The following is a 10,415-nucleotide window of genomic DNA, read 5'->3' on the forward strand; positions in this document are numbered from 1 at the left end:
ATTTATCCCACTACTAAAGATTAAGCGCTTATTAATAGAACCTATATAAGACATCACTCAATAGTTAAAAGACCTATAGAAAAAGAGTGTAAAAAAAAATTGCTAAAAAATGCTACAATTCAATTTTGCATAGGTTAAAAGTAAGCTAACCATGTAAAATGAAAAAACAAAGAGATTAACAAATAATTTATAGTTATTAACCAATTTTATAATAAAACATTCATTGGTATTATAAGACATTTGATAATATTTTATAAAAAAAATTTAACTTTAATGATATTTATATATAAAAAAAAAAATTTACACTAATATAAATCTAAAAATTCTTACATTTAATCTAAGCTTTTCATTTAACTTAAATCTAATAACTAATAAAATAATAAATATATATATATAATTAACTTACATCACGTTTAAGTTGCATCACACTTATTTACTAAATAAGATATGTTTAGACTTTTTTAAGTCCATTTGAGGCCATTAAAAAAAACCCTCTTTTTTTTTTGCTAATAATTAAAAAAAACCTTTTAAACATAACAATTCAATCTCTTTAAATAATAATAATTTAAAATTATATATTTATTTTACGTACGAAGTTCTAATTACATATAAATTTAGATCTACAAATTTATAAAGAAAATAAAAAAGTAACTATTTCAGAACTCTTATAACAAAGCAAGATTTCAAATAACGTTGAAAACTAAAAGCATGTCATGTCAAGTCTCAAAAAATGTAATTATTAGAACTATGACCCCTGTCCCGTAAATAGACTAGGCTCCTTAGTTTAACTAAACTAGACTTGTTTTTACCCCTACCAATGATACTACTACAATAAATCGTCATGGACATAAAATTTATATGGAAGGTCCTTGACACTGCCAGTTTTTATGGGGTATTTGACTATATAATCGTCTAAATTATAATGTTTGGTTACGATGCAACACCAGATCAGAATTTAGTGATTGATTTCACAGCATTTATTAGAAAAATATTACATTGAAAAGGCTCATATATTATTAGAATTATGCTGCTTCTTTTTTGAAGAGATACACGGCTAAATTAAATTGGGCAAAATTTAGCAATTATGTAAGAATGGTTGTTTGAATTTAAAAAAGATAAAAGCAACTCAACCATCCTAGAGTTTACATGCCAACACATTTTGTCAAACTAACTCTGGCATTATTGACAACACATACCTTGTCCTTTATAATATGAAGTAATATAGATGAGTAAAATGTAGTAGACTATATCAATAAGTACTGTCAAAGTTGGAAAGGCTCAAATTCATAGACATCTCAAAACCAAAGGGTAAGAGCGAGTTTCAACAGTCACGTTATTGGCTGGCTAAACAAGAGTATAGCAACAATGTTGAAGGTTTATCCAATCTGGCGTGAGCTCAGTACCTGTGAGCCAACTTCTCCTTTTCCTGGTAGTTCTGAACATACCTGCATCCATCGAAAGATATATTAGACATACAAATTTAACCACCCTGAGAGTTTTTTTTTTTTTTCCAGTCAAAGCTACTTATAGCTAATAAGCAATTCTAAGGAGAGGTGAATCACTCAAGAGGTTCAACTATTCACTATGCAATGCACTTTAGGTACTCGTTTTGGTTATGCTGCTAAATCTACTGCATAATCGATTGGATCAACAAGGTCAATTGGATCTGCTACTAGTGGATTATATGTTCCCATCTATGGCTCCAGTGATGCTTCAGCCTTCGTCTTTGCTGCTCCTTGAGATTCATGGCAGGATATACTATAATAACTAATTCAGCATTTATTTTCTGCTTCAAACCCACCTCTCCAAAGAATTACAGGGTAGCTAATTTCAGTTCAATTCTATCCCTTTTATTAAATGACCAGAGCTGACTGCTAAGTTAACAGATTTGCTTCAAGGAAATAAATATCAAATCAATTATTCAGTTAAATTTAGTTTTTTCATCTTCCTTTGATCTTTTAATATTAGCCTACCTCACCTAGTGAGATAAGACTTCATCGTTATTTGATCTTTTAATAGATCTAAGTAATAACAACGGTTGCTGAGGCAACATTGGATTGGGGGGAGGAGACAAAATGCAACAGAATAGAATAACATTACACTACTGTAAATGTTTGAATTATTTAGAATAGAATGAAATGAAATAGAATCTCTTCATTCCACCCAACACCTCTAGTTTTCTTTCCCCAATTTTTTCTTTCATTTGGGTTGCAGGTGCGGTACCACAAAATTTGCACAATAGCATTGTTAGTAGTAACACATAGCAACAATGTTACTAACATCACAATCTTCCTCAAAGGATTGCACAATCTTATACTTCTATGTGGGAGCTTGATACAATTATTTGCACCAACTCAAATTGGTGAAAACTTTGATCAATCATCAGGCAAGCTTGTGAAATGACTGAATTAGGGTAATTTTCACAAATCTGGGGAAGCTGCCGCCATGTAAGTGGAAGAGCTGAGCAACCCATTTCTTCCAGAAAGGATCTCAGCCTCAAAAATTAAACAACCCCCCTACCAAAAAAAAAAAAAAAAACCTCAGACACACACAACCCATCACTGTTCCACTGCATTAGTGGTGCTGTGACTCTGAGTGGTGCCACCACTCTGTTGGTGATCCACCTTTGTTCAGGGCTGAGAGTTTGTTTGTTTGACTCCCGGACCCTAACTTTACATGACTACCTTTAACTATGCATAGACCCAGTGCCCACAGTACAAGCCATGATTTCCCAAAGCAAAAAAATCTGTGGCTAAAGGAAGTTTACAAGGCAGAAACAATCAGGTTGTGTTGCAGGTGAGGCATGGAGCTTCATCAAGGTGCTGCCCTGCATCTGAGTTGTTGACCTCAGGGCAGCTGGATGTTTCAATGAGGTGGGCGTGGGTCTGTCTTTTAACTCTGTTGGTGCATCCACAGTTTTTTTTTTCCTTTTTCAATTAACATATAGGAGTCAAGACCCAAAAATACTAAAAATTACAATCTTTAACCCTTGGGAAAGCACACACAAAGTCTTGACTGTGTCTTCAAGTTTTATGTGTAAATAACTTCATAAGTCCTTTATTATGTTATAAATTAACCTTAATCAGATTGTAATTTGAGTTTAATTAAATGTCAGTTTCAATTTTAAGGCTATCTAGCTTCTTTACATTATTTGTACGAGTGTGCACGTTTGACTTCAATTCTGCAATCTAGATAGAATCTAATAAGATCAGAATTACAATCTCACATTTCATGTGTTTATTCTCCCCTTACAATCATACACAGGATCTCAACCTTGCCAGTCTTGTATTGTTCCCATTTGGAGGCACAATGTAGGTAAAATTCAACATAGGTTTCAACCATGGTTTCTGCAACAACCAAAGCCAGTAATCTAAAATGACACCACCAAAATCGCTGCTAAAACCTAAATACGCCACACATACATGGAAAGGTATATCAAACTGAACAGAATCATGACAAGTAGTTATGCATCGTTTATTAGGGCACATAGTATAGTTATTTTAGCAGTTACTGAAATGAATAAGTTCCCTTTTCCCCAGGCAATTCAGACTTCAGATCAAAATACAAATACAAAGCACGAACAGACATAATCCAGTTAAATAACAATAAACTGCTCAATAAAACTAAATCGCCGTTCAATTTCCAACGTTTGGTTAAACACTTAGGAGATAAACTCCAGTCATTTTTATCCAAAAGCTAATTGAATTTACAAACACGACAACATAATAAAACACGAAAAGCTGAAAACCCTGAGAGAGAGAGAGAGAGAAGGGGGGGGGTGTTACGTGTAGGTGCCGACGAGGGGAGCCAGTAAGAGAGTGGCGCTGATCCAATTCTCGGAGACTTTGTGATGAATCTTGGTTGGAAGATCCTTCCAGAGACCGGTCATTATCTTCTGCTGGAAAGGGGAGAGTGCATAGATCACCGATTTCACTGGCACAATTTGTTTCCCCATCTTCTTCGATCCAAGCGATGCTATTACACAACGACACAACAGAAATGAATGCGGATGTGAAATGGAATCGGAACCCTAATTTTTAATTTGCATCCATATTTTTTGGATTGGAATTGGATCGGATCTTCCCTCTTTACCGAGTCCAGTCCAATACGACTGCGTAGGACAATCACTTGTTTCCTAACGCCCCACGTCACAGTTTAATTAGAAAGAATCACAAGACCAACAAATAATTAGAAAGAATCAAATAAGTGAAACTATAAATTTAAAAATATTTTTTTAATTTTATAAAAATATGTATAATTAATTTATTAAAAAGATTAAGATAATTTTCATTATTCTTTAAGAGAATTGAGTTAAAAAAAATTATTTTAGAGATAAAAAGTTATTATATTTTTCCGTACTTGGATTTTGGTATGATATTTGAATCAATACGAATAATTTATATCATCACCATTTTTATATAATTTATCTCTATATTATAAATTTAATTTTTTATTCCTAAAAATAAATGATTTTACACATATTTTGTAACATGTATTTTGTGAACTTATATAAAAAAATTAATTTTTTTTTCTCTTTAATGACTTATCAAATTAAACAAAATTTTAAATAGTACATTCTAAACTATATTTTCTTATTTATATCTTTTCCGTAGTTTATTATCGAATTATCATTCAAAACACTTAACGGTCCTAAAGTTTTTATAATTGTCTTCAAATTATTTATGATCAGTTAGTTCTTAATTTGCTCTCTATTTTAATCATTTTTTTATAAATGCATGTCCAATAAAATACCAAAATATTTGCTAAATGAAAAAAAAAATTAAATATGTCATAAAAAATAATTTAAAAGAATAAATTTAATTATAAATAATATATATATATAGAAGAATGAATTGAATTTAAAAAATTAATTAAAATATAAATTTAAACACAAAAATAAAAAATACCATTTTACCGAAAACAGGATGATGTGTGTTTCCCATTAACCAGTTACTTGCATTATTTTAGTATGCTAAACACATTATTTTGTGCAAAAAAAAAATATTAATAGTACATGTGTTAGCACACTTTTGATTATTTATTAAAATTTATTAAAATTACAAAATCATATATATCTCACTCTTTATTATTTATCAGTTAATAATTTTCTTTTATACTCTTATAGTTATTAATAAAATTTAACTAATAATTAAAAATATGTTTAAAATAGTGTATTATACAATGTATTTCTAGTACTCTTCTTACAATAAAAAAAATCAAATAAGTTAATTTTAAAGATTATATGAACCAATAAAACAATTGATCAAACAAATTTAAAATTGGCGATTTAAAGCATGCTTGACTCGTTTGAATTTTTTTTATTTAATTTATTTATAGTTTAATTATAATCAAATAAATAATTCATGATCAGTATTGTCAGGATCTTATTTTGAATATTTTTATAAGTCTTATTTAAAGAATACTAATTAATGAATAAATAATATTTTTATTATATATTAGAGTTTAGTTTTGAGTCGTTATTATTGTAAAAAAATATTTATAATATTAATTAAATAAAATATATAATAAATATAAAATTTTAATTATTACAAAATTAATGATTTTTACTCATAATAATTCATAATTATATAACAGTATAAAAATAGAACATTTCAATTAAATTTTATAAATTATGTTAAAATATAATAATACTTTTTATTTTAAATTTTTAAACTAATCTTACTAACTAGTATTTATTTTATTTTACTTACGAAATAGCTAAAACAAAACACTTTTAATAATAATAAAAAAAAAGGAGTAAGCTAGATATTTAAATATATAGTATACTAATATTTAATATGTTGTCATTATCAAGGGCAACTAAAAGAATGCAAATATAATGATGAAACATCAACTCACCTTAATTATTGAGACAATTTAGTTATAAAGCAGACTCTAAGCTCATCTTTATATGGTGTAAATGGGGTTTGGCAGAAGATAGAGAAGCTGGTGGATGACTTGCGACATGATGGCCCCACGATGGACTATCTAAAATCTAGAATAACCCCACTTTACACAGACAATCATTAATAAGTCAAGCCAAAAGAAGATTAGCTTGGCTCAGTAGAGTTATGGACAACAACATCCACATCTACATTAACCCCAAGGACCCTACCATTAAGACATTATCCTTAAGATACGGCCATCATAACAAAGCAAAATGTTATTGTGCTCAGTAAAGTTACATACTCCTATATGAAACACTTCTTTCCATGCAATCATGAACCAACAATAATAAACAGTTTATACAAGTCCCAGATGTGTCATATTTCTAGACATTACAGATATTCTAATCAACTGGTCAAAATGTAATAATAAGAATTCTCCTAGTTTTGCAAGTCTACTAATGCACTTTACTGTGACAATGAATATGTATCTATCCCTTCTATCACTTCTCATTTTGTTCTGCAACTTAACATGGTCTTCCAATAGCAACCACACAGAATTTACACACTGAAAGTAACATAAAATGTGTACATTCTCTATTTGTCAGTTTTGGCCCGTTTTATTTCATTAGAGGTGAATGGAGAGAGACTACCACTGAGTTGAGGGCTCTCTTCTCTAAAATTGGAATTCAGCATAGCAAGTTCTCTTAGTTGTTGCCTCTTGTAGAAGTCCTGTGACTCATCCTGCTTATGAAAAAGGTGGAGAATGAGAAATACTTTTATAAAATAAGTCACTTTGCAAAGTGACTTAAATTGCAAGTACTAATGGAACATTTGGTTCAAAAGAAAACTCGCTTTTAAATACTTTAAATAGATTGATTATCCTAAGTAAAATGCAGAAAAGAAATGTAAAGAAGAAAATAATGTTTCCTAAACACTGATAAGATAAAATTGCCATAATACCTTTTTAATTTTTTTAAATCTGCGTAATGGGTAAAATATCAAAAGAGTAGTTCTCTAGTAACAAGCTTTCATTTAACTTGGAAAGGAAAACAATATAGCAATTGACAACACCTTGCATAAAATGTATCGGGTGAAAGTAGAAACAAAAAGAAAAATCTAATTAGTAAGTAATATTCTAGTTCAGCAAAAGAATTATTATAATAAAGAGATACCACGGGTTTAAGTAGCTCTTCTATGATTTCTTGAGCTTGCCTCAGCCTTATATCAACAACATTGACAGGTAATTCAGCTTCAATCAAAACGTGTAGCGGTTCATTCAGGTGCTCATAGCCAGGCCTTCCCCTTAACAACTCTTCCTTTAAAGAAGTTAACATGCAGTTACAATTAACAACAATATATATATATACATATATATATATATATATATATATATATATATATATGTTGTGAATGCAAAATATAGATGTAAAGGTAAAAATAAAATGAGTCAACAAATCAAAAGAAGGAGCAATTATGACGCATATCATTGAATTAGGTTCTGTGGAGTTGCTAGACAATAAGGAAGAGATGATACCTTGTCTGGGTCTTTTATTGAACCTGTCCCTCTGATATACACACGGCAACCTGTGGTAGCCTCCACTCGCTTCAGTGAATTACCCCTTGGGCCTAGAAGCCTCCCAACAAAGTTGAACTGAAATTTAAGCAAGGCTTAGTGACTCAAAGCTCAGTAGAACGCCATAAAACTATTACAACATGATATGAACCTGCCTAAGTTACAGGAAAATGCCTTAAAATGCTTTAAATGTCTTACGTTTGGATAGCTATCATTAGGAATATCCAAACGCAATATCCTCTTCACAATGTGAGAACCAGGGACACTTGGTGCTGTTTGCCAATCGACATTTAGTCCCTGTGCTCCAGCTAACCTCTGATGTAAGATTGGACTTAATCTCTTAGCAAGTGAAATTACCAAAGGATAAACAAAGAAAAGAAGTGAAAGAATGAAAAATTGGAAGAGGAATACCGGTACACGATAGAAAGAAATCAGATAGTAGGTGCTTTTTTTTCCACAAAACCAGATTAAGGGAACCAATGCAAATTTATCAAATATAAACAACATTGCCACTTTATACACAGTAGAAAACAGATAATCTAAATATCTAATTGCCTGAACTTGATTTGCTATGAAACAGAATTTCTTTTACAACAAGACATGAATGGTTTTATAGATTGACATTGAAACAAGAAAAAGTAGGACAGAACAGAAAACAAAATACTTACTTCATGTGACAGGTTGTTCCAGCCAGTAAAATTTGGTGTTGTGTCTAAAGAAGGCATTATACTTGGCTTGGGGCTTCCAAACTGTACTCTGTCAAAGTCACTAAACCCTTGGTTCTGCATCAATCCATTCTTTCCAGAAACCCTTAAAATCTCTGATAACAAACAGAATGTTCTAGCCAGCATTAATATTATTTAATAGTAAAAGAATATGGCTAATTTATTTTTTTAATGTATTAGAGAATATTTTCTATCAAAGAAGCATTTTGAAAAAGAATACAGATATAGATCCATATTGCTGTGGAAAGTAACAAGCATTGCCACCTCTTTTCAGACCTTCTAAGGATTTTTCGCCCTGCATTAACTTAAGATGATTGATTTCATTTCACGAATTTGTTAACAGATAACAATTATATAGAATCATGTTCTTGTTGAACTTTGCTCAAGTCACATGTATAGGAGACTAATTCAGATTGTAACATAAAAGTCATATAAGAATTCTATAGTAAGCAAAAGAAGGTAATTCTCAATAGCAAAACCTTGAATTATATATATATATATATATATATATATATATAGAGAGAGAGAGAGAGAGAGAGAGAGAGAGAGACCAACCTTGATTTAAGAGCCTGGTACATAAGGGTAGGACTTGCATGAAAGGTCCAAGCTTCTGGTGTTCTGCTAGTAGTTCCGTTAAGTACGGACTATGAGAAACGTAAACAAAAACATGCGCCAGAAGTCAATTGAAGCCGTGACACCAAACATAAACACATACATACATAGGTACCTGAAAAATCAGAGCTTTTAACAATAAATAACAGAAGAAGAATCACCCACAATCCATTTACCTATCAACGTCAAAATTGCTTCTCATGTTTATGTTTGGTGAGTTGGCCCTTGCTATTCCAGGTGAAGAAATCTGATTGTACAAGCCAGACATCAATTCTACAAGAATAAGGGATGCAGAGAAAGACTAGAGAAAATTCAAAGGGAGTAGAGAAAAAAGGGTGCTTGAGATGGGGTCTGGCCTCAAAGATCCTGTTAAAAAACACATAATCACTTCATCTCTTGTTTGAAAGAAAAAAGAGAAAATGGTAGTGGAAGAAAGAAAAGTACAAAAACTAGAAGTATAGATGGAGGGTCACCTTCTGTAGCTTAGTAGTAGAAGCAAGCGTTAAAGGGTGCCCGCTATCTATCTATCTCTTTCAGGGTGTTTTAATTGTTGTTTTGTTGACTTATGTTGCATATGCATTGTTGTATCATTGTATATATGTTTTCGTTAAACATATGTCTCTATGCATAGTTTTTTTTTTTTTTTTCAAGAAACAATATTTCAATCTAATATGTATTAGAGAGAGGGTAATCAAAGAAAGATACGAAAGCACTTCAAATCTACACTTCATTTCAAAAGCAGAAAGCAAAGAGGCCTTTCCTTCAGTGATGTGACTATGAGATTTCTGAGCTAGAGAATGGTAATTAAAATGCAAAAGCAATCATTAAAATGCTGAAGCAATCATACACGCTCCAATAAGGGTGCGTGAAGATGGATTGGCTTCAATCACTTACAAAGAGGCCAACCCAATGACCGATGTGGGTCACTGGCACCAGATCATGAGCACATAGACTATTGGAAATCAATCACCCTCATGTTTCACGCTTATATGTATCCATAACATAGCATAAATGATGATAATCAAATTCCTGCTACCAGTTATTATTGTTAGTGTTCATCTCTCTCTCAAAAGTACTACTACTCAGTTATTTGCATTCACCAGGGACCAACAAAAATATCTTTCCAATAACCTCCTAAACAAGCAACTCCAGCTTCATCATCCCCTTAAGCAAATAAAAAATATCATATAACAATCGGCAAAATTTAAGTTATTGTTGCATGGACTACTCTTATGCAAGTTTGATGTTGTAAATGGAAAAAATACGTGTTGAGAAGCATTTATCCTTCAATTCAGTATGCTAAATTAACTTTTATGTAACTTGAGATCACAGGTTAAATTAGTCCTGATAATCACGACTTAAGTGGTAAATTTTGAAGTATATTAAAATAATGTGTTAAATATATTAATAACTGAGGTCTAATATAAATATTGACAAATTAATCATTGCCGCTATTATTGATATTGATTACTAAAATCAACTCGTTGACATTTATTTGAAATATCATACAATTAATGGTGGAACTTGTTTTTTAAACCACGTTTTGCCCCCATTCTTGTCTTACACGAACCAACCCTACTGACCTAGCAAATCAGTTCTTTTCTTGAAACTTTATTG

General features: G+C 31.1%; 2 protein-coding genes across 8 annotated transcripts; both read right to left on the reverse strand.

Moving 5' to 3' along the window:
* Positions 1-1,067: 1,067 nt before the first annotated feature.
* Positions 1,068-4,086, reverse strand: LOC113847543 (cytochrome b-c1 complex subunit 8-like). Its single transcript, XM_027476716.1, has 2 exons — positions 3,786-4,086; positions 1,068-1,445 (listed from the first exon to the last, which is right to left on the reverse strand). The coding sequence occupies exons 1-2, from the start codon at positions 3,953-3,955 to the stop codon at positions 1,397-1,399; spliced, it is 219 nt and encodes a 72-aa protein (XP_027332517.1). The 5' UTR covers positions 3,956-4,086; the 3' UTR covers positions 1,068-1,396.
* Positions 4,087-5,842: 1,756 nt separating this feature from the next.
* LOC113846667 (KH domain-containing protein At3g08620-like) lies at positions 5,843-9,741 on the reverse strand. Of its 7 annotated transcripts, none has more exons than XM_027475180.1 (8): positions 9,272-9,367; positions 8,975-9,164; positions 8,742-8,830; positions 8,130-8,281; positions 7,660-7,776; positions 7,423-7,539; positions 7,064-7,204; positions 5,843-6,629 (listed from the first exon to the last, which is right to left on the reverse strand). In XM_027475180.1, the coding sequence occupies exons 2-8, from the start codon at positions 9,064-9,066 to the stop codon at positions 6,483-6,485; spliced, it is 855 nt and encodes a 284-aa protein (XP_027330981.1). In that variant the 5' UTR covers positions 9,067-9,164; positions 9,272-9,367; the 3' UTR covers positions 5,843-6,482. The 7 variants fall into 7 exon arrangements, with proteins under 7 accessions (XP_027330981.1, XP_027330979.1, XP_027330983.1 ...); XM_027475176.1 differs by lacking the exon at positions 9,272-9,367 and adding an exon at positions 9,646-9,741 and having other exon boundaries at positions 6,083-6,629; positions 7,061-7,204; positions 7,660-7,800; XM_027475177.1 differs by having other exon boundaries at positions 6,083-6,629; positions 7,061-7,204; positions 7,660-7,800; positions 9,272-9,360.
* Between the last annotated feature and the right edge of the window lie 674 nt (positions 9,742-10,415).

The sequence above is a fragment of the Abrus precatorius genome, unplaced genomic scaffold (genome assembly GCF_003935025.1).
Source record: "Abrus precatorius isolate BTA unplaced genomic scaffold, Abrus_2018 Scaffold8, whole genome shotgun sequence".
NCBI lineage: Eukaryota > Viridiplantae > Streptophyta > Magnoliopsida > Fabales > Fabaceae > Abrus > Abrus precatorius.

Coding starts and splice junctions, on each gene's coding strand:
- LOC113847543 (XM_027476716.1), bottom strand. CDS start 3,955: ATGGGGAAACAAATTGTGCCAGTGAAATCGGTGATCTATGCACTCTCC. Junction 1,446..3,785: donor CCCCTCGTCGGCACCTACAC/GTAACACCCCCC, acceptor CGATGGATGCAG/GTATGTTCAGAACTACCAGG.
- LOC113846667 (XM_027475176.1), bottom strand. CDS start 9,066: ATGTCTGGCTTGTACAATCAGATTTCTTCACCTGGAATAGCAAGGGCC. Junction 8,831..8,974: donor AGCAATTTTGACGTTGATAG/GTAAATGGATTG, acceptor CGTTTCTCATAG/TCCGTACTTAACGGAACTAC. Junction 8,282..8,741: donor TACCAGGCTCTTAAATCAAG/GTTGGTCTCTCT, acceptor GTTTGTTATCAG/AGATTTTAAGGGTTTCTGGA.